Genomic DNA, 22,525 nt, shown 5'->3' on the forward strand with positions numbered 1-22,525 from the left:
TTGAAATTGAAGAAGTGACCTAATCCGATTTTTCTTTATATTTTTGTTCTCTTTTCTTCTTTTATTTTTCTAAAACTAAATTATAAAAGTACTTAAATTATTATTAAGAACTAAATTAAGTTATAAAAGCGCAAATTAACTTCCAATAACAATTAACGCACAATTAAGTAATAATTAAGCATAAAATTGTTCATTTGGACATTAAATGCTAAAAATGCAAAAGATGCCTATTTTTGTAATTTTTAATTTTTGTAAACAAATTTAATTACTAACAATTGTAGAATTAAATCCTACATGCAAAAATGCGACATATTTTGTATTTTTTTATTAATTTAACAAATAAACATGCATAGACAAACATACAAATAGTTACACAAAATATCACAAAATATCACAAAAATTGCACACCAAGAAAAATTATTTTATTTTTGAATTTTTTGGGAGTAATTCTCATATAGGGCAAAAATCACGTGCTTACACATGCAGACAAAAATAGCTTTGATTATCACACATTACCCACACTATTTCATAAGAAATTAGATGACAAAACAGAAAACGACATAAAAAAAACAAACTAACCTTCAGATTCTATAATGTGACTGAAATCGAAAGCTCAGACCAAACAAAGCTCGATCAGCTTTCGATTAAAAGAGGGGGATGGGACCCCAATTTGTTAGTTTTGCAGTGATTACGATTAATTTTGGAAAGAGATGACTAATTTCCAGGCCATTACTTAACCTAGGTTTAAGAGGGGAAGGTTGGTTAGAGAGAGGAAAAGAGACGAAAAGTGTGTTTTGGTGTGTGTGTGGGGGGGGGGGACCCCAATCGGTTGGGGTTTATTTTCGCGCCCTTGACGTGTAACAGTCCCATTGGTCATTTGCTAACTGGATGGACACATTAGCGAATGTGTAATACATGCGCGTAGGGCCAAGGGTAAAATGTATTTATTAGTTAAGGGTTTCACGAGTTTGAGTGTTTAAATGGGAAAGTCAGTTGGTTTATTAGTTAAGGGTTCTATAACGTGACTGAAATCAAAAGCTCAGACCAAATGAAGCTCGATCAGCTTTTGATTAGTGTTATGGCCATATATTTTACCTACATTTTAGAAAAATCTCAAATCCCAAATCCCATTAAGCTGGTTTTGGGCCAAAATATTACTATTATATTTTTTAAAAATTGCCCCAAACTTTTTTAGTTTATTAAAGAGCCCGCCATTTATTATTTTGTAATAATTTTGCTTCATCTTCTCGGTCATCTAATACCAAATTTATTTCTATTCAGGATTATGGTTTGCGATAATATAATGAATGTTATTGATAATGGTACTGTTAGGTATTTGTGATAGTTTTTAGAACTTGTGAGTATAAGTCATGTTTCATGTTTTTTCAAAATAAATTTGGGAAATATGTTTTGAAAACTGACGTCCAAACACATTTTCATCTTCAAACTAAACTTCACCCCAAATCAGATTTTTTAGAACAAATTGGGGAATCTATGGCCAAACGCTGGCTTAATTTTATTAAGATGCAATCATAAACCCCAACCGATTGGGGTCCCCCCTCTTTTAATTAGTAGACCGACCAAAACACACCTTTCGTCTCTTTTCTTCTCTCTAACCAACCCTCCCCTCTTAAACCTAGGTTAAGTAATGGCCTGAAAATTAGTCATCTCTTTCCAAAATCAATCCTAATCACTGCAAAACCAACCGATTGGGGTCCCCCCCCTCATCTTTTAATCAAAAGCTGATCGAGCTTCTGGATGGACACGTTAGCGATGGACACGTTAGCGAATGGCCATAACAATTTTAATTTAGCTTGAAGATGAATTTCAGAATTTTTCGAATATTAAAAATACTTCAAAAAGCTTTTTTTCAAAGAAAATTCACTTCAAATCACTCACAAAAGTTAAAAAATAACCCAAAATTATATTCATGTCAAAACACAACTCTAATTTTCAAATATCATTTTTTCCTTGAAAAAAAATTTCACCTTTTTCCCGAATTTTATAATTCTTATGTCCAAACGTCCACTTAATTTTATTACAACATCTTATTATTAAAAATGATGAAGAATTAACCCAAAAAGCGGCCCGCCTTATCACTTAAACAAAAAATAGGCAATGAGTGTATAATATATGCATAATTATGTATTATATATGTATAATCAATGTAAAATTTATGTATATGGCTAAAAAAAAGTAATACGTAATTAATATGGTCAATTATTTTTGTAAAGATCCCTAAAATGATTGTAAATAGTTTAACAAATGTGAGGAGACCAGCTAATATGAAAATTTCACCTATATTTATGTCTACCTCGTAGGCTCTAACAATAAATTACTCTTTTGTTATTTTACCGCTCTTTTGTATTTTACCACTTTTCAAATAGTCCCGCGCTTATTGTCATATCCTCCACGTTCTCCCATTCTTTCCCTCCTTCTCATTCACAACTCCAACATATATATATACTTTCCCTCCCAATTTCCTCACATATTTCATCTCCCCAATCTCTGCTTCTTACGATCTGCAGAAAGTGAAAATGGCGAAACAAAGCAAATCAAGAAGAGCTGAAAACATAGGGAAAGGCAAAGTTACTCCTGTCCAAATTGCTTTCATCGTCGATCGTTACCTTTCTGATAACCATTTCACTGAAACCCGCTCCACTTTTCGCTCCGAAGCTTCACATCTACTCTCTAAATCTCCCATCCATGAGGTAACCGTTTCACATTTTTTCGCACATTTCTCTATGGATTTAAGTTATATACGTTGACACTTTATTTTTTGTTTTGATTTTTGCACTATCAAGGAATTTTAACCTAAGATTGTATGTTCTTACCATTTTCCCCAGATTACTTATTGGAGATGCATTAGTTATTAAGAGATTTACCTTAATGATCCAATAATTGACCTGTTGTGTAAATAAATTTTATAATGTCAATGCACAAAACTTAAATTCTATTAAATATAGTGTTAGGTGTACATTTTAGATTCCATGAATCATTGAATTATTTCTGTTTTTTATGTTTTATTATTTTTGAACAGGCGCCGAGGAGTTTATTGAGTTTAGGAGCAATGTTGGATGAGTACATATGTTTGAAAGAGCAGAAAGTGTTTTTGGAGCAAGAGAAAATGCAGGTTCAGAATTTGCTAAGGGGGATGCAAGGTGTTATGAACACTTATAATGCAAGTGCAAATGTGACACCACCTCCCTCAATTCCTGATTCTTCAATGCCCAAATCAACAGGTTTCAATTCTGTCTTTTTACATCTATTTCTAACTATCCTCCCCAAAGCCTTATACATACTTGCTTATCTGTTTGTTATATTTTTCTCAATAGTGTTATAGTGGTTTACTTAACAGGTGGGAGCTAGTAGCTCCAAGATTTTGCCTACAATGGTTGCATCCAGCAAAAATAATTCCTTTTCACACCGTTAGAGCACTACATAATTTGTTGTAGCTTCAAGGTCTCGGTTTATGTAATTTTTCAACATATATACACTTGGGAAACACTTTTCTGGTCCCAAATTTCCAACTGTGGCACCGCCTGAGCAAACATAACGTTATAGCATCAGTCCTTGAGACCTTAAGATATGCCACCTTGAGTCTCACATTCCCAATTTTGGTATCACTGGAGCTATATGATATATGGACAACCTTACATTTATAGATCGTTTAAACCTTTGGATAATATCACACTTTTATCTGTGTATTACTTCAATGACGATGTTATAGGCGCACTTATCTTGATCTTTCCTATTGTCTTTGGTGGTAATACCTTTGTGACTGATGAACTTCAAGTTTGATTTTCTTCTTCTTTTAACTCTTTGAGTCAACCAGAGTTTTATGTACATTGATGTGATGGTCAAATTAGTACATTGCAATAATAGGCTGACTTATCTGATGTCTTACTCACTAAAGTTGGCTCCTCAATAAAGTTCAGTACATTCCAATTTGAATTAGGAATTCTGTGTCCAACTCTATGCAGCCCTTAACTACATATGCATCTGATCATATATGTATTATCTATTCCAACAAATAATACAAAAGGAGGTTTTCGCACTTGTATTGTTGTTGCGGAGTGGACATATATTCGCAGATAAACGCACAGGTCCTTGAAAAAAGGATTGGTATATAGCACCATTATTAATCAGACAGGATTGATTGAATTTGCATCATTCCTAGGATACAATAACAATCCATTGCTTTTTCCCCTGAAAGATGTGCTATTCCATGTTATGAATGCCAATATTATTCATTAACTGCAATAATCAGGAAACAATCAATTCCTTAGATCCATAGTATTACATACTTTCTGGAACTGACTTCTATTTTGTAAAATTTATCAGGTTATTGTTCTGGTTCAGCTCTTATGCCAGCACCAGTGCCTTCGAATACTGCTGCAGATGCCATGAAATTTTCTTATCCAACTTCCATCCCAACAACTTCAAAAAGAAAAGGGTCCAAGGATGTTTCATATGCTTCCACAGCTGCCAAGAAATCTCGTACTCGGTCACCCACCAATCAGTACAACAATGTTATGAAGAGCTCTGCAGTTCAGTTATCAGATCCCATTGATGAACCAAAAAAGTCACCAATCCAAGGATTTAACATTGACGAGTGTTTGGTGAACTACCCCATTCAGCCGCTTGTAACTAATTCTTCTGGTCCTGAGACACCTCCAATAGAATCTTCATCCCAAATTGATAAAGCTATCTCTCCACCAGAAATTTGTTCGACAGCAACTTTCAGCAAAGAAGCTACTCCCTCTCATCTAATGTCGACTAACCGCATGATTATCTCTTCAGAGACAATTCAAGTGACCCCCACCAAACAAATATCATACTATTCCATAGAAAGAAATCAATGTGTTTCGACTTCCTCACCGGTTAAAGCAAACCTGAAGAGGCCTATGAAGAGAGATCAAGTAAAAGGTAGGCTGGATTTTGATGCCTCAGACATTCCAAGTAGTTCAGATATGCCACAAATTCCTGACATGATTTCAACATCTGAATCTGAGAAGGAAGGAGATATTTTTGACTTGGATTTTCCTAACTTAGATGCTCTGGGTGCAAATTTTAGTTTTTCTGAACTGCTGCGTGATTTTGACATTGATGGACAAGGGATTGATTATTCTTGCCAGGACAAACTGGACTTTTCTCCAGATTCATTTTCAGGGTAAAAATTCTTGCTTTTTGTATATGAAGAAAGGTTTCTTGTTGCATCCATAATATAATGCCAGTTAAGGTACAAATCTAAGTTTTCTTCTAATGTTTAATGCACAGGTCACCTTATGAGTCTGGAAATGTCAACAATGATGCAAACCAGATTACATCACAGATTTCATCGACAGTTACTGAAGTCTTTTCAGAGAAAGATACAAGTTTACTAGGTAAAAGGGAATTCTTGACTATGCAATTGCATGTGATCTTTTCTGTGAAGGTGATATTAATGGTTTTCACTTTTGTCATTGATTCTTCAGGTTCAGATACTGTGAAAACTGTGAAATCTGTAACCAAGCGTGTCCAGCTTGTAAGTCCTGGTAAGTGGTAGTTGCTTCACTTTCAGCTTTACCTTTTATTTTGTATAAACAGCTAGTAGAGTCTACAAGACTAGTCGATTCTATATCTTTATTGCCTTTGCAGTTAAGAGTAACAGAAGCTCGAGAGATTAGAACACGTATGCAAGAAAGTGACTAAATTCTTTGACAGATGGATATGGAAGCTGATATGCTAGAATTCATCACAGCTGACTTGATTCATGAAACCCAATAGAATGACCTTTTTAAGAGTCACTATTCTTTCATTAGTAATGGATTTGAGTAACAGAGAAGCCTCTAGGTACATTTTGTGTGTTTGATACACTAAAATATCTATTGTACATAACTTGCATTTTGTCGGATGAAATCAAATTGGATAGCTCTCAGGCAAGGTACTTTTCCAGCTTCTCAATTTCTTCTGGGCTTCCAATAAAAATAGGCGTTCGTTGATGTATCTGCAACAAAGAAAAGTAATTAAGGTCTTATAGACTAATGAAGAAAAATACACTACTATGATGCTTGAACCATTCTTTATCATTATATTACATAATTTACGAATAGAGGATCTCAAATTTACCTGCTCAGGCATGATATCCAGTATCCTTTGGGTGCCATCTGTTGCTTTGCCACCGGCTTGTTCTATGATATAGCTCATTGGAGCACATTCATACAAGAGCCTCAAGTTCCCATTCTTGGCGTTCTTGTTCTTAGGATTACCATAAATACCGCCATACAACAACATTCTGTGGATTTCACCCACAAGACAACCAATGTAACGGCCTGAATATGGCTTGCCATTCGGACCTGGTTGTCTTAAGTGGTCAAGATAATTCTGCAATTTCTCATCCCATAGATCATAATTTCCCTCATTAAAGGAATAGATTCTTCCAGCCTTTGGTATTTTGATATCTTCATGTGTCAAAACAAATTCTCCATATGCTGGATCTAAAGTAAATGCATGTACTCCATTTCCAACTGAGAGTGTGAAAACCACTGAACTTGAATAAAGACAATATCCTGCTGCTACTAAATTGCTCCCTGGCTGACAAACGCTAACGATACACTTTTCCCTGGCTTGGTCAATCTGAAAATCCAAGAATTACTGGATCATGAGATGCAAATTAAATTGAAAGCTCCTTATATTAAGTAAGAAGACTTGTTTTTCTGGGTGATTCAGGTTTCTTTTTAGATGTCGGTAGAAAATATAAATAACTTTTTGTGCTTTTCATAAAAAAAAGGAGCAGCTCGGTACATAAAGCATCCCCGTTCACGCAGGATCCTAGGAAGAATGCACCCATAGCAGTGTGATATAGACAGCCTACCATAATGCAAGCATTAATGACGGCTTGCATGGCTTGAACCATGGCCTCCCCTTCAACTTTCTATGCTTTTCATAATTAGTTCTGTTTTTTTTTATATACAATATTGAGCTGAGATGAGTTTAAATGGAGCGATATGAACAATGATGATTCATATAGCCGATACCAACTTGCTTGGGTTTGAAGCATAGTTGTAATTATACATAAGTTTCATGTTAAAATTGCGAGAGAATTACCGTGGAATCATCATCCATGTCTACAAGGCATACTTGATCTGGACCATAAATTCCAAATATTGATCCAGTGGTTAAGGCAATATCTATATTAGCAGATCCATCAATGGGGTCAAACACCACAATGTAATTTCCAGAGTAAGTTTCTTCAACTGCAACTGGTACATCTTCTTCCTCTGATGCTATAATTCCTGTCCTTCCACTTGATCTTAGACAATTGCAGAATAACTACAACAGCACAAACAACATTTTTAGCTGATCACTACACTAAAATCAAAATAATCTAATTGTTGGGAGGTAAAAAAGCAACAAACCTCATTGGATACAACATCAAGTTTTTTCTGATCTTCACCTTGGATATTAACAGTGCCTTGAGCTCCAGTAAGGTTAACAATACTTGACCTTTGTAAAAGTGAAGCAATTTGCTTGCAGGCTAACGATATGCTCGAAAGAACTATGGCTAATTCTGCATCAATGTTGCCTGCTTGTTCTTGCCGCAACAGCCATGTTGTCAAGTTAACCATTTCATATCGGTTTATCGGTTTCTTGATCTGTGTTGGGGCTGTTTTTGCTCCATCCAAGCTTGCTGCTTCGCATTGAATTCTTGAATTGGAATGAGAACTGAAATTGCCATTACTTAGCTGTTGTGATCTCTTGGTATTGGTGGAAAGGAGATGGAAATTAGGAGAGAGACGAGAAATGGAAGAAGAGCTTGAGAATTTGGTGTTCCAAGTAAATCTTGGAATAGCTTCAGCCATTTCTTTCTTCTCTCTGTCTCTCTGAATTGACTATTGGATAGCCAGCTTATCTTCTCATTTTTGACAATTGTGTAAACATGATTTGTCACGATAATATCTAAAGTTCCAAAAAGTAAAGAGCAACTTGTTTGAAGATCAAAAGATATGCGGCTGAAAATCTAAGGGATGAAAATGGTGTCCCTACAACCCCAACAGAAAGTTGATTTCACTTCTAAATGCTTTTATTGCAAAGGGAAGAATGAATTCTTTGGACTTAAAAAGGAAACTTTGAAAATCAAATTTTCATGTTTTTATGGTTGTAAATTGTAATGCATAGTTCAAAGAAGAAGCAATAGCAGAAGTCCATCATTTCAAATACAAATAGAAAGATGGATTCAATCCTAAAGGAGTATCTCAAAATTTAGTAAAGGGTTTGAGTTAACTTAATTCATTGTTTTAAATTGTGTTGGAAGCTCATATTCTAACATTGTCATTAAAGCCAAAATTTGGTAACACTTCTTAGTCTATTGAAAGGGAAACCTTGGAGCAATGATAAAATTGTCTCCATGCAACCCGTATGTTAGGGGTTCGAGCCGTGTTAGCAGCTACTGATATGGTGTCCATCTCATTCAAATGATTTGGTAGCCAATTTTGTTGACTTGATTTGGTTTGGTAGCCAACCTTGTTGAATTTGTATAATTTGGTAGCCAATTTTATTGACTTGGTTTGGTTTGGTAGCCAACCTTGTTGAAATTGTGAAAAGGGTGTGTAAATTGTCAAATATTGTAGGCTTTAGAGAGTAAGGTTTTAGCTATAAAAGGAGAGCTTTAACTCTCATTTCGACACACCAACAAAGAGAGAAAAGAGAGAGCAATGTATTCCATAAACTATAAGAAAATAGTTTGTGAAGAAAAATAGAGTGTGAGAGATATTGTAGTGAGGTGGAAAAAAGCAAAAGAGTGTTTATTTCTTTTGAGGGTGTAGTGGTCTTAGGAGTATTTTTTACTCGTTACTACACATTGTAAAATTCCCCGCTATAGTGATATCAGTTGCTCTTCTTGGCCGTGGTTTTTTCCCTTATTCAGAAGGGTTTCCACGTAAAATTTTGGTGTCATTATTGGTGCATTTCTATTCTTGCTGATTTAACCATAACTTAGTGTTCTGCGTTTATCACTAATACCGTGAATACTATTTTTACGGGGTTTATTCCCAACAAGTGGTATCAGAGCCAAGGTTCTATCTGAGTATGCTCTGTGGTTGCAGCACAGTCTGAACTTCCACATCAGAAAAGAATTACTTTGGTCTCCTAATAAATAGAATTTGTATTTGTGATAAACGATGGAAGCCAACACTAGTAGAATGGTTACCTTGAATGACACAAATTATGCCATTTGGAAGGGCAAAATGAAAGATTTACTCTATGTCAAGAATTTTTATCAACCTGTATTCGCCACTGTAAAGCCTGATAATAAATCAGATGAAGGGTGGAATCTGTTACACAGGCATGTTTGCGGCTTTATTAGACAGTGGGTTGACGATAATGTTTTGAACCATATTTCTGGGGATACACATGCTCGGACCCTATGGGAGCACCTTGAAAGTTTGTATGCTCGGAAAACTGGAAACAACAAGATATTTCTGATAAAGAAGATGTTGGGTTTAAAATACCACGATGGTTCCGCGATGACAGATCATCTGAATAATTTTCAGGGGATCATGAACCAGTTATCTGCTATGGGCATTAAATTTGACGAAGAAATTCAAGGCTTGTTTCTACTTGGCCCCCTACCAGATTCTTGGGAAATTCTTAGAACTTCATTATCAAATTCTGCTCCGGATGGTGTGATCTCTATGGATCTTGCCAAGAGCAGCCTTCTAAATGAAGAGATGAGAAGAAAATCTCAGGGTTCCTCCTCATCAGATGTCTTGGTGACTGACTCTAGGGGGAGAAGCAAGAATCGAGGTTCTCAAAATAGAGAACATAATAGAAGCAAATCCAGAAGCAGACTTAAAGATATTGAGTGTTATCATTGCGGGAAGAAAAGGCACACAAAGAATTTCTGCCGGATTTTGAAAAAGGAGAATAGAGACAAGGAAGAACAGAAAGAAGATGGCAATCGTATGGCCACTGTCACTACAGAAGATCTTGTTACAGTCCTTGATGCGGATCTGATAAATATTGCTTATGATGAGTCAAGCTGGGTTGTGGACAGTGGTGCCGCATCTCATGTGACATCAAGGAAGGAATTTTTCTCATCATATACTCAGGGTGACTTTGGAACTCTGAGTATGGGTAATGAGACTGTATCTAGAGTGGCTGGTGTTGGAACGATTTGTTTGGAAACTAGTATTGGAACTAAACTAGTTTTAAACAATGTAAAGCATGCACCTGATGTTCGTTTGCACTTGATCTCTGTTGGCGTTTTGGATGATGAGGGATATGTCAATACCAATGGTGCTGGAAAGTGGAAGCTCACTAAGGGCTCCATGATTGTGGCTCGTGGGGAAAAGCGTCGTGATCTATACTGGACTACGGCCTCTACCTGTGTTGATATGGTGAATGCCGTTGAGAGCCATAACTCTTCAACGTTATGGCATAAGAGGCTTAGCCACATTAGTGAAAAAGGACTAAATATTCTTGCAAAGAAGAAATTTTTGTCAAATTTTGAAAGTGCAAAATTAGAAAAATGTGAGCACTGCTTGGCTGGAAAACAAAAAAGAGTTTCTTTCCAGTCTCATCCTCCTTCAAGAAAGACAAAGTTGCTTGAGTTGGTGCATTCAGATTTATGTGGTCCAATGAAGACAAAAACTTTGGGTGGTGCACTTTATTTTGCTACCTTTATTGATGATTGTTCAAGGAAACTTTGGGTCTACATCTTGAAGACTAAAGACCAAGTGTTGGGTGTCTTTAAGCAGTTTCAGGCTTCAGTTGAAAGAGAAACTGGAAAGAAGCTGAAGTGTATTCGTACTGATAACGGTGGTGAATATTGTGGACCGTTTGACGAATACTGCAAACAACAGGGTATCAGACACCAGAAGACTCCTCCTAAGACTCCTCAGCTTAATGGTTTAGCAGAAAGGATGAACAGGACATTGATGGAAAGAGTCAGATGTTTGCTTTCTGAAGCAAAGTTGCCGAATTCCTTTTGGGGTGAGGCTTTGTTGACCGCCGCACATGTTATTAATCTATCCCCTACGGTTGCTTTGCAAAGTGATGTTCTAAACAAAGTTTGGTATGACAAGGATGTCTCCTATGACCACTTGAAAGTGTTTGGTTGCAAAGCTTTTGTACATGTGCCTAAAGATGAGAGGTCAAAGTTAACTGCCAAGACAAGACAGTGCATCTTCATTGGTTATGGCCTTGATGAGTTTGGTTACAGGCTATATGATCCAATTGAGAAGAAGGTTGTGAGAAGCCGTGATGTTATCTTCGTGGAGGATCAAACCATTGAAGATATTAACAAAGCGGAGAAATTAAAATCTTCAAGTTGTGAAGGTTTAGTTAATCTTGATCAAGTTCCTCATACAAATGGGGATGACACTGGTGGGCTCAATGATGATGGTGATGCCCAGAACCATATTCCAGATCAACATATTGATGGTGATAGGGATAACAATGCTAATGTTGATGAGGTAGATGCTCCTACGCACGAAGCTGTGGACGAGTTAGATATTCCACTCAGGAGGTCTTCTAGACCTCGTACTCCTTCCTCCCGTTATTCACCCAATGAATATGTATTACCCACTGATGGGGGAGAGCCTGAATGTTATGTGGAGGCCATAGAAGATGAGCACAAGGATCAATGGATTGAAGCCATGCAAGATGAGATGAAATCTCTGCATGAGAACCATACTTATGAGTTGGTGAAATTGCCTAAGGGCATGAGAGCTTTAAAGAATAAGTGGGTGTTCAAAGTTAAAGCTGAAGAACATAGTTTGAAGCCCAGATACAAAGCTAGATTGGTTGTCAAGGGATTTGGTCAAAGGAAAGGTATTGACTTTGACGAAATATTTTCTCCTGTTGTAAAAATGTCCTCCATTCGGATAGTTCTTGGTTTGACTGCCAGTCTTGATTTGGAGATTGAGCAGATGGATGTGAAGACTGCTTTTCTTCACGGTGACTTAGAAGAGGAGATTTATATGGAACAACCTGAAGGCTTCAAGGCAAAAGGTAAAGAAAATCTTGTATGCAAACTTAAGAAGAGTCTATATGGATTGAAGCAAGCTCCCAGACAGTGGTACAAGAAGTTTGAGTCTGTTATGGGGGAGCAAGGCTACAAGAAGACTTCTTCAGATCACTGTGTGTTTGTACAAAGATTTTCTGATGACGATTTTATCATCCTCTTGCTATATGTGGATGATATGTTGATTGTGGGCAGGAATTCTTCTAAGATTGACGAGTTGAAGAAACAATTGAATAAGTCTTTTGCAATGAAAGACTTGGGTCATGCTAAGCAGATTTTAGGCATGAGAATTACTCGTTCGAGAAACGAAAGGAAGATTTACTTGTCACAGGAGAAGTACATAGAACGTGTATTGGAGCGCTTCAATATGAAAAGTGCTAAGTTGGTTCGCACACCTCTTCCTGGTCATCTGAAGTTGAGCAAGAAGATGTGTCCAACAACAACGGAGGAAAAGGAGAGAATGGCCAAGATTCTTTATTCCTCTGCCGTTGGAAGTTTGATGTATTCAATGATATGCACTCGACCAGATATTGCTCATGCAGTCGATGTTGTTAGCAGATTTCTAGAAAATCCAGGAAAAGAGCATTGGGAATCTGTAAAGTGGATACTCAGGTATCTAAGAGGAAGCTCACGTGAATGCTTATGTTTTGGAGGATCAAATCCAATTTTGAAGGGCTATACAGATTCTGATATGGCAGGTGACCTTGATAACAGAAAATCCACTACTGGATATTTGTTTACTTTTTCAGGGGGAGCTATATCATGGCAGTCGAAGTTGCAGAAGTGTGTCGCACTATCTACAACTGAAGTGGAGTATATTGCGGTTACTGAAGCTGGCAAAGAGATGATATGGCTCAAGAGATTTCTTCAAGAACTTGGATTGTGACAGATGGAGTATGTTGTCTATTGCGACAGTTAGAGTGCAATAGACCTGAGCAAAAACTCCATGTACCATGCGAGAACAAAACACATTGACGTCAGATATCATTGGATTTGTGAGCAAGTGGAGAACGAATCACTTCAAGTCAAAAAGATTCACACGAGTGAAAATCCTGCAGATATGTTGACCAAGGTGGTACCAAGAGACAAGTTCGAGCTATGCAAAGAACTTGTCGGCATGCACTCAAACTAGAAGATAGTGCTATCTCCTCTAGATGAATGAGATTGGAGGGGGAGATTGATATGGTGTCCATCTCATTCAAATGATTTGGTAGCCAATTTTGTTGACTTGGTTTGGTTTGTTAGCCAACCTTGTTGAATTTGTATAATTTGGTAGCCAATTTTATTGACTTGGTTTGGTTTGGTAGCCAACCTTGTTGAAATTATGAAAAGGATGTGTAAATTGTCAAATATTGTAGGCTTTAGAGAGTGAGGTTTTAGCTATAAAAGGAGAGCTTTAACTCTCATTTCGACACACCAACAAAGAGAGAGCAAGGTATTCCATAAACTATAAGAAAATAGTTTGTGAAGAAAAATAGAGTGTGAGAGATATTGTAGTGAGGTGGAAAAAAGCAAAAGAGTGTTTATTTCTTTTGAGGGTGTAGTGGTCTTAGGAGTATTTTTTACTCGTTACTACACAGTGTAAAATTCCTCGCTATAGTGATATTAGTTGCTCTTCTTGGCCGTGGTTTTTTCCCTTATTCAGAAGGGTTTCCACGTAAAATCTTGGTGTCATTATTGCTGCATTTCTATTCTTGCTGATTTAACCATAACTTAGTGTTCTGCGGTTTATCACTAATACCGTGAATACTATTTTTACGAGGTTTATTCCCAACAGCTACTAATGCCTGCATTAGGGTAGTCTGTTTACATTATTACCTCTTTGGTTGCGGCCCTTCTCCGAACCCTATGTTAAGAAAAAAAGATATATTGCATATGAACACATTCTCAATGTAAGCACGTGATTTTTGACCCTCCCCGAGAATTTTCACATTTTTAGCGTGAATATGTGAAATTGGGTCTAGTATAGCTATTTTAACTATTTTTACTTTATTTCGTTGCAAAAAGAAAATTTCAAAAAAAATATATATAAATTTTAGTTTATGTATCTCTCATAAACTTGAAAAATACAAAAATTGCACTTTATTTTTGTACTTTATCTAATTTCGAAAATTACAAAAAATATAGCTCTATTAATGTTTGCAGTCATTATAATTTTGAAAAATACAAAAAAAAATATTACTTCATATTTTATCTTAATATTTAAAAAACGAAAATTACAAAAATAGTTTTATTAATATTTTGTAGCTATTTTAAATCTTGAAAAAATATTTAAAAAATATATAGTTTTGTTTGAATACTAGTCTTATTTTTGGTAGTTATTTTGCTTACATAGGACTAGTTAAGCAACGTTTTCCTATTTCTCGGGTCCGGGCAAAAGAATAATATTCGGGTTCAAACTACCCGGTTTTAGGCCTAATTTTCGGACCTAGCCCATAATAAACCGTGTCCAGGACACGTGGGGAACCCCACCACGCGTGGGGGACATATGCCTTGAACCCCACCACGCGTGGGCTCATTTTGCTGGGCAAACCCATGCTAAATACACGGATGAAACACGGACAGGGAAGGATTTTTGGGGAAAATTTTGGGGCAAGGAATACTGTTCATCTTCTTCTTTGAGAAGAAGAAGACGAAACCCTACTAGCTCACTCCTCCTCAACCCATCACCTTCCCCCACCGATCTCCACGTAAAAACACCAACCAAACGACACCATAACCACCAGTTGACCCCTCCCCGTCAGCAACCCGACGCTAGACCACCAAACAGGCCCGTCGTCAACCTCCAAGCAGCCCGCCACTAGCAACCTCCATTACCACCATCGTTGCCCGGCCAGCTGACCCCTCTCCGTCTTGCCTGCGTCGTCCAAACTACCACCCTCCTCCTCCATCACCACCGTCCGACACCACCACAAATGATCCCCTCTCCGCCCCACGACCAACAGCTTTTGCCCAAAACCACCATCAACACCCCATGAAACCACCTACTGCCTGCAGGTCCTCCATGAACGACCACCCAACTCCTCCATCGTCTACCACTGTCTAAACGCCATAACCATCGTCAACCACCATCTCCTCACGTCGCCACCAGCTTCCTCAGCATCGTCAAACCACCCAAACTGCCTACGACCCTTCCTCCTCCTCCTAGCTCCATCGTCGACAGCCTGTCACAACCAACTCCTACCTCCATCACCACCTGCTGAACCAAGCAGCCTCACGACCATTTTTCTCCTTCGCCGTAGCCAAGAACCAGTCCGCCATTTTCAGTCCGACGAGCAGCTATTGCTGCATGCCAAGCAGTCGTAGCTGCGTCTCCGAGCAGCGGTGGGTTGCTGCGATCTTGCTTGGCCGAGTTTTCTGTTTTCCGTCGAGGTCGACTTTGGTTCGTCGAGGTCCGGTACGTCGAGGTGCTGTCCGAGGTTCCGTCGTTGTTCTTCGTTCAGAGAGGTCCGGCTTGAGTTCCGTCGGAATCGAGTTTGTCGTTCTGAGTTTGTCGAGGCGCAAAGGTCAGTAAACCTCGATGTATTAGATAAATAAACTTTACGTTAAATGTTTGAGATGCAATATAAAAATTGGTATGGAAATTTTCTGCCTATGTTTCATTGTCTGCATTTTGGTTCATTTTCATGTTATGTTATTCTTGTTTATTTGATGTCGTTTAATTAAGTTGGACTAGTCGTTCTATGACACAAGTTTGACGTTAATCTGTTCGTCCTTTCCTTTGGTTAGGTCATTCGAAAAAAATAGTATTAGTGCATGCTGTTACTACTACCGAAACACTCATTCACTAAACTCCTTTCATTAAACTTCTAACAAGTCATGGGATTTTAGTTGTAAAGAGGCCGTAAGTTTTAGTATTGTTAAAGACATAAAAATGGCATCCTTTTAAAAAATAATAATAATAATAATAATAATAATAATAATAATAAAGAATAAAATGAGACGAGCCTCGCCGAATAAAAGGGACAAATTGCGGGGCCCTCACAAAATATATGTATTAAATACTTAGATTCCGGGATGGGCCGTTTAACAAATTTCACGGCCCTCCCCAAAAATAATAATGCGTTGGTTGCTTTAGGCGCGTCTTAATAATGTATCTCCCTAAACTCGGGTGCACATTTATGTGACCCAAATCCAAATCTCAACGAAATCGAAATATGTCTCTAATCACGGGTGCATTGATTGTGACGTGGTTTGAGATGCATTTCCATGACGTGCAAATTCCTTTAAATAAATAGAATGAGACGAGCCTCGACAAACAAAAATGCAAATTGCGGGGCCCTCAGTAAATACTTGTTTAAAATTACTTAGAATTCAGGAGGGTCGTTTAGCGAATTTCACGGCCTCCGCAAAATAATGACGCGATAGTTTCTTTAGGCGCGTGTTTAATAATTTACTTTCTTAAAACTTGGGGTGTGCATTTCATGCGACCCAAATCCCAAAACGTCAAATAAAATATGTTCCGAATTGTGGGTGCATTTCATGTGACGCAGTCCAAAGACCTATGTTTTAAGCGACGTTCACATTCTCGTAAAAACAATAATAATAAAGCGGTTAAAAGATAAAATTTGCACATAAGTTCATATTGTATTTAAAATCAGATAATCAAGCCAAATATAACAGTTGAGTGACTGTGCTAGAACCACGGAACTCGGGAATGCCTAACACTTTCTCCCGGGTTAACAGAATTCCCTATCTAGATTTCTGGTACGCAGACTGTAATATAGAGTCATTCTTTTCCTCGATTCGGGATTAAAATTGGTGACTTGGGACACCCTAAACCTCCCAAGTGGCGACTCTGAAATAAATAAACCAATCCCGTTTTGATTGTCCTTTAATTGGAAAAAACTCCCCTGCGCCCCATAGGGCGCGGAAAAAGGAGGTGTGACAGCTCTGGCGACTCTGCTGGGGACTTGGCCCAGAACCACTGGTTCAGGGTTAAGAATTCGAGCTTAAAATAATTGTTATTATTTGGCTTTATTTATTATCTGATTTTTACATGTTTTGAGCCTAATGTGCTAAATGCTGCTTTTACTGCTTTGATATTACGTGAACTGTATATAAATTATGCCGAAACCCCTCTCCTCTTTGAGTCTTCTAAATTATGAAGAAGGGTGTACTTCGTACGACTTCTTTTCTGTATAGTGTCAAATCCCAATTTAGAACGAGGTTCGGACAAGTTGCTAAGCCGGTGAAGCTTCTGTATTCCCGGTACGCTGCCCCCCCTCGGCTCGAGCTGTCCGCTCGGGTAAGCCAGGTCTAGAACAAACACCCAGGTTCTGAACTTAGTATAACAAAGCCACATGCCGGATCCCTAGTAGGAACGTTTATTTGCATCATGTGCATTTGACTTAGGGGACTCAACATAGGGGTTGGGTCCGTCTAGGACAAGCAACCTGAAAATAATAGACAATCTTTCGGCATCCTATGTGCTACATGTTGTATTTAGTCAAGGGCGTATGGGTCATTTGGTCATTTCCAGCATGATGTTATTTTAATCAAAGCATGAGGAACATTTGTGGAATCCAAGAAGCCTTGGAATTCCCTATGTCCCCCACGCTTGCTTTTTGGGAAAGCACATGGGGAACATTTGTGGAATCCAAGAAGTCTTGGAATTCCCATATGTCCCCCACGCTTCATATGTTGGGAAAAGCGCATGGGGAGCATTTGCGGAATCCAAGAAGTCTTGGAAATCGTTATGTCTCCCATGCCACATTTTTGAAAGAAATAATAAATATAAAAAAATAAAATTACAAATAAAACAAAGCATGAAAATTCAAAAAGATTTTGTATGTTTTCATTATTTTCCACAGATTAAAAAAAAATCGTGAAAAAGAGGAGAAAAAATGACAGTGTAGAGATATAACCACTTATTTTTAGAGAAAAATCAATGTCCGAGTAGTATCGAAACTCTGCCGAAATTTTGAGAAAATGAAAATGAATGTCTTATTAGTTTGTTTTATTAAAGCAAAGGAAAAGTAGAAAAAATAACCATTGTTTTGTCTTATTTTTATTTTTTTTTTAAAAAAAACATTAATAGAAAAGAAAATTGTTTGTCTTGCCATAAAAATGAAAAAAAGAGTCTTGTTTTTAAAATATGTGTTATTTATTTGTTTATGAAAATGACAAAATTAAAATAATCCAAAAATATTTTCTCCATTATTGACTTCTTTAGGAAGTCTTTCTAATTGTTTTCAAAAAAAAATAGTATAATATGAAATAAAAAAAAAAGTCCGAAAATATTTTGATTCTTTTTCAAAATTGAAAAGAAAATTCAAAATCCAAAAAAAAAAACATTTTGAGAAGCATTTCTTTTATTAAAAGCAAAATTCCGAAAAATATTTTCTTCTTCTTCTTTAGAATAAAGAAAAAAAAAGAGCAAATTAAAATTCAAAAATATATCTTAGAAGTGTTTCTTTTTTAAAAAAAAAAAAATCAATCAAAAAAAATGCTTCCTTTCTTCTTTTAAAGTAGTTCTTTTGACCGAACTACGCGGGTTTGATTCTCACCGGATGTGAGATACGTAGGCAACCCTCATCGGGTCCAACCCCACCTTCTCAAAAAGAAGGAATGTTTTATGTTTTTCGTTAATTCGTTTGTTTGTTATAAATGAAAAATAATAGAATAATAGTCTATTTGATTGTTGTGAAAATAATAATAAAAAAAAATATATAGAAAATGGAAAAGTGTCTTCTCAATAATAGTTTATTTACCCGAACTACGCGGGTTTGATTCTCACCGGATGTGAGATACGTAGGCAACCCTCATCGGGTCCAACCACCTTTTGCTAAAAAGTCAAAAACAAATAATAATAATAATAAAAAAAAAACATGTCAAGATTTTTTTTTTTCATAAATAAGTCGGGTGATGTCCAACTTCCCCTTTTACAAAAAATAGCAAAATATATATGTCAAATTTCATAAAGAAGTCGGGTGACGCTGTTTTATCAAGACATAGCCGAATGTTCCCGAAAGGGACGCCGGAAGGCTGACTTTGCATAAACAGCCACTTTTGGGTCATTTTTAAGACTTGGTCTAGTTGACCCCCACAGCCTAAAAATCTTCGTCCCCGAGACGTTGAAAGGCCGTGTTTGCAATATTGACTTTTCTAATTTGAAAAACGATGAAAAAAGAGTTATAAATAAGTCAGGTGATGCTGTTTTGTCATAAATAGCCGAATGTTCCCGAAAGGGACGCCGGAAGGCTGACTTGGCATAAACAGCCACCTTTGGGTCATTTTGAGATATGGACCCGCACAGCCTTAAAAAGCTTCGTCCCCGAGACGCTGAAGGGCCGTGTTTTGCAACACCAAGTTTTATTATAATTTGAAAAAAAAAGAGTCGACGGTCAGGTGAATACCGTTTGAATTTTGTCATAATAAGCCGAGCCAGCTTCGGCCGCGTCTTAAACCGTTCTTGCCGAAACAGCCTTAGAGTATCTTTCAGTTGTCGAAAGGTTATTTTCGTAAAATAATGGACAAGTTTAAAGTGTCAAATAATCCTCCCCGGCCTCAAAATTCATGTGAAATTTGGAAGGGGCCACATTTGCAAAAAATAACCATTTGGTTGCATTTGTCGAACAGAGAAAGGGAGCTGGAATTTTGTTTTTGAGTCTACCAATCTTTTGATTAGAAGTTTGTGGGTAATCTTTAAATCTTTGAAACCCAGTTTGTTTTAATTTTTTTTTTTTAAAAAAAATGTGTTTAGTATTGTTTATCTTTTATTGGTCCGAACTACGCAAGGTCTGATTCGCACGGGGACGTGATACGTAGGCAATCTCCATAAGATTCGACCACCACTAAAATAAAAAAAATAAAAAAAAATAAAATAAAAAATATAATAATAAATAAATAAAAGAGAGTGTGTAAGATTTTCAGGGGGCACAATTGTCTAACTGCTTAGGTACATTGTATCTCTGATATATGATTGTATGTCCAATGCCCTAACACTAACGTGATGGCTTCCCTTTGATGTGTCCATATATAGAAAGTGGTTGGTTGTGGTAACTCCTCCCTGCAAAGCAAAATCAAAGGACAATGGCTCAGAACCGCAGAACCGAGTGGGTCGGTACTGATGACCGACAACAATTGATCGAACGGAACAGCGGGTTGGTAGAAGAAGTGAGAATGCTGAGACAACATGTGGCAGACATGTATCAGGCATGGATAACGGGAAAAGCACCACCCCCTCCACCGCCAAGTCTCTTGAGCTCGGTCATTTCCCAAGCACCCAACACCATAATGGAAGATCCCCCATACTCTCCATCCCAACCCACTTATGGCAGCTTTCCCAGCTACCCGAGTAGCTCCATCACTCCTCAATGCTTCTCCGCTCCCCAACACCACTTCTTTCCGCGCCATACTTCACTTTCCAGGCACCCGGCTCCACAAAATGCCTACCCACTTACACAAACCTACCAAAAGCCACCTGGATCAGGTTTCCGGCCCTGTCAACATGCAAGAATGAAGAGGCTATTGAAACGAGGAAAGACTCTCACCCCTATCGGAGTATCTTATGCCAGTCTGTTTGGAAGGCTAAGGCATGCTGGCTTGATTGAGCCACTCCCCGCATGTACTCCAGATCCACTTGCAAGGAACTTTGATCCGGCAGCGCGATGCACATACCACTCCAATGTCGTAGGGCACAACGTTGAGAGCTGTCGTACTTTGTAAAGGGAAGTGGAGAAAATGATCCAAGAAGGGCGGATTGTGATTAATGACAGTGTCATGGAGCACTCGAACCCCCTCGAGAACTGGCCGACGGAGGTTGATGAGGTTGAAGCTGGTAATGGTCTCGGCAGTAGTGATGCAAAGCTCAGTGGCTAAAATGCCAATTTTGATAAAGTGGGAGGACGTTTCGTTCCTTGGTCAGCAAGAGAAAAGCTTGTGGTGGCTCATTTTGTTGTCATTTCTGTTGTTCGGATTATTAGGGTTATAAGTCGGATGTTGTCTTGTCCAGTTTGTTTTAGGATTTTGTTATGGATTGTTTTGTTTGTTTCGTTATTTAAACCATTTCACCGGTAGTCTAATACAAAATCCGGTGTTTTATTATTTCCAGTCATCTTTCTGTTAGTCCTTTTATCATTTTTGTTCAAATCCGATTCTAGGGACATGACATGCGCACACACTTTGGGCCTAGTCTTTAAAGTTAATCATAAAACCCTGGAAAGGCGATCAGACCATTTAAAGAAATAAGGACGGTTTGAGATTATTCAGAGCTCGAGTCATGTGGAACTGGGGCAAGTTAAGCACAAAGAAAACCGTTAAAAGCAAGATTCGCCAAATTGGCATGAGGGTCGGTCATGATAATGAGAGTGTCGCCCAACGGTGCTTAGAAATGACAAAGGAAAAATAAAATGTTTAACATAATTGTCAAGTCCAGCACCATCAGAAGAGACTACAAATTTAAAGTGTGTTGTTTGCACTTGGCATGTTTTGAAGACTGAAATGACGAAGGCATTTTGTTCTGCTACCTAAACACTTTATCCTTCGTTACCCCTTTTGAGCCTTATTTATTTTTCTTTCATACCCCTCGTTCGGAATCAGTAGCAACGAAGAAAAAAAGAGAGAAAGAAAGAAAACAACAACGAAAAAAAGAGAAAAAAAAGAAAAGAAAAGAAAATTGATAACAAAGAAAAAAAAGAAAATCAAATGAAAAAGAGGAATTGGGAACTACGTTTGACCTGATTCCTCAAAGAGGATACGTAGGCGCTTCACGGCTCGGTCATAGTTTTGAAAAATAAAAAAAAATCAATTAAAATATTCCCAAGCAAGAAACTGGGGCAAAGGTTGCGTTTGTTGTAAATAAATCTAATTCCGAAGGTTGTAACTAATAACCCAAAATTAATGCATTTTTGAGCCTTTTATACCTTTTCTTTCTAGCCTATCCAAAACCCACATTACGGTCCAAAGAAAGACCTTCTGATCAGTCTTCAAAAGATGCCAAGTCAGACAAATGAGAGTCTCACCGGTGAGCATAACATTCTGTTCCACAGCAGAAAGGACTCTGATCCCCAGCGAAAAGAGTCATACCGGCGACACTCCAAACCCCCAGCTGGAAAGTGATACAAATGAGAGTCTTATCGGTGAAAACCTTCACAGGCACCACAAGGCGATGAAAGCTGAGAGAAAAACCAGAAATGAGAGAGGCTTGATAGTGAAAACCCTTTGGGCACTACAAGTCGAATAGGATTGAGAATCAGATGGGGAATTGTCAATTGAAGATCTTGAAAGATGATTGACGGTAGAGGATAGGCCACATACGCATGTCATGACCATTAGAGTCGGTTTCTGCATTTGATAGGTTTTATTTATAGTTTCTTTTGTTAAAGAGTCATTTTTCTTTGTCTTTTTATTCTGTTCCCTTTTATCTTTTTCCTTTCATAGAAAAATTCCCCAATAGAGTCTGTCTGGTCAGAACAAGTATGAAATGACTTCAAAATATGCCATCAGCTTTCCAATTATGCAAGATAAGATCTGATTAGTACATCCAAATGGTATAGTCAGCAAGGAACAAGCGCG

General features: G+C 37.7%; 2 protein-coding genes across 2 annotated transcripts; one reads left to right on the plus strand and one right to left on the minus strand.

Annotated features, from left to right (window-relative positions):
* The first annotated feature begins 2,496 nt into the window (after nt 1-2,496).
* Nucleotides 2,497-5,940, plus strand: LOC107819548 (uncharacterized). The gene is made up of 6 exons (XM_016645667.2): nt 2,497-2,711; nt 3,041-3,242; nt 4,345-5,173; nt 5,281-5,387; nt 5,478-5,537; nt 5,641-5,940. The coding sequence occupies exons 1-6, from the start codon at nt 2,538-2,540 to the stop codon at nt 5,667-5,669; spliced, it is 1,401 nt and encodes a 466-aa protein (XP_016501153.1). The 5' UTR covers nt 2,497-2,537; the 3' UTR covers nt 5,670-5,940.
* Nucleotides 5,749-8,068, minus strand: LOC107819549 (fructose-1,6-bisphosphatase, chloroplastic-like). The gene is made up of 4 exons (XM_016645668.2): nt 7,401-8,068; nt 7,090-7,314; nt 6,112-6,618; nt 5,749-5,989 (listed from the first exon to the last, which is right to left on the minus strand). The coding sequence occupies exons 1-4, from the start codon at nt 7,842-7,844 to the stop codon at nt 5,918-5,920; spliced, it is 1,248 nt and encodes a 415-aa protein (XP_016501154.1). The 5' UTR covers nt 7,845-8,068; the 3' UTR covers nt 5,749-5,917.
* Between the last annotated feature and the right edge of the window lie 14,457 nt (nt 8,069-22,525).

This window comes from Nicotiana tabacum, chromosome 5 (genome assembly GCF_000715075.1).
Source record: "Nicotiana tabacum cultivar K326 chromosome 5, ASM71507v2, whole genome shotgun sequence".
Taxonomy (NCBI): Eukaryota; Viridiplantae; Streptophyta; class Magnoliopsida; order Solanales; family Solanaceae; genus Nicotiana; species Nicotiana tabacum.

What these genes read in the sequence shown, in the direction of transcription:
- LOC107819549 (XM_016645668.2), bottom strand. Translation starts at nt 7,844, where the DNA reads ATGGCTGAAGCTATTCCAAGATTTACTTGGAACACCAAATTCTCAAGC. An exon ending in ACATGGATGATGATTCCACG is followed by an intron (nt 6,619 to 7,089) that starts GTAATTCTCTCG and finishes TTGGATTTTCAG; the next exon opens with ATTGACCAAGCCAGGGAAAA. An exon ending in TGGATATCATGCCTGAGCAG is followed by an intron (nt 5,990 to 6,111) that starts GTAAATTTGAGA and finishes TCTTTGTTGCAG; the next exon opens with ATACATCAACGAACGCCTAT.
- LOC107819548 (XM_016645667.2), top strand. Translation starts at nt 2,538, where the DNA reads ATGGCGAAACAAAGCAAATCAAGAAGAGCTGAAAACATAGGGAAAGGC. An exon ending in GAAAGATACAAGTTTACTAG is followed by an intron (nt 5,388 to 5,477) that starts GTAAAAGGGAAT and finishes TTGATTCTTCAG; the next exon opens with GTTCAGATACTGTGAAAACT. An exon ending in TGTCCAGCTTGTAAGTCCTG is followed by an intron (nt 5,538 to 5,640) that starts GTAAGTGGTAGT and finishes TTGCCTTTGCAG; the next exon opens with TTAAGAGTAACAGAAGCTCG.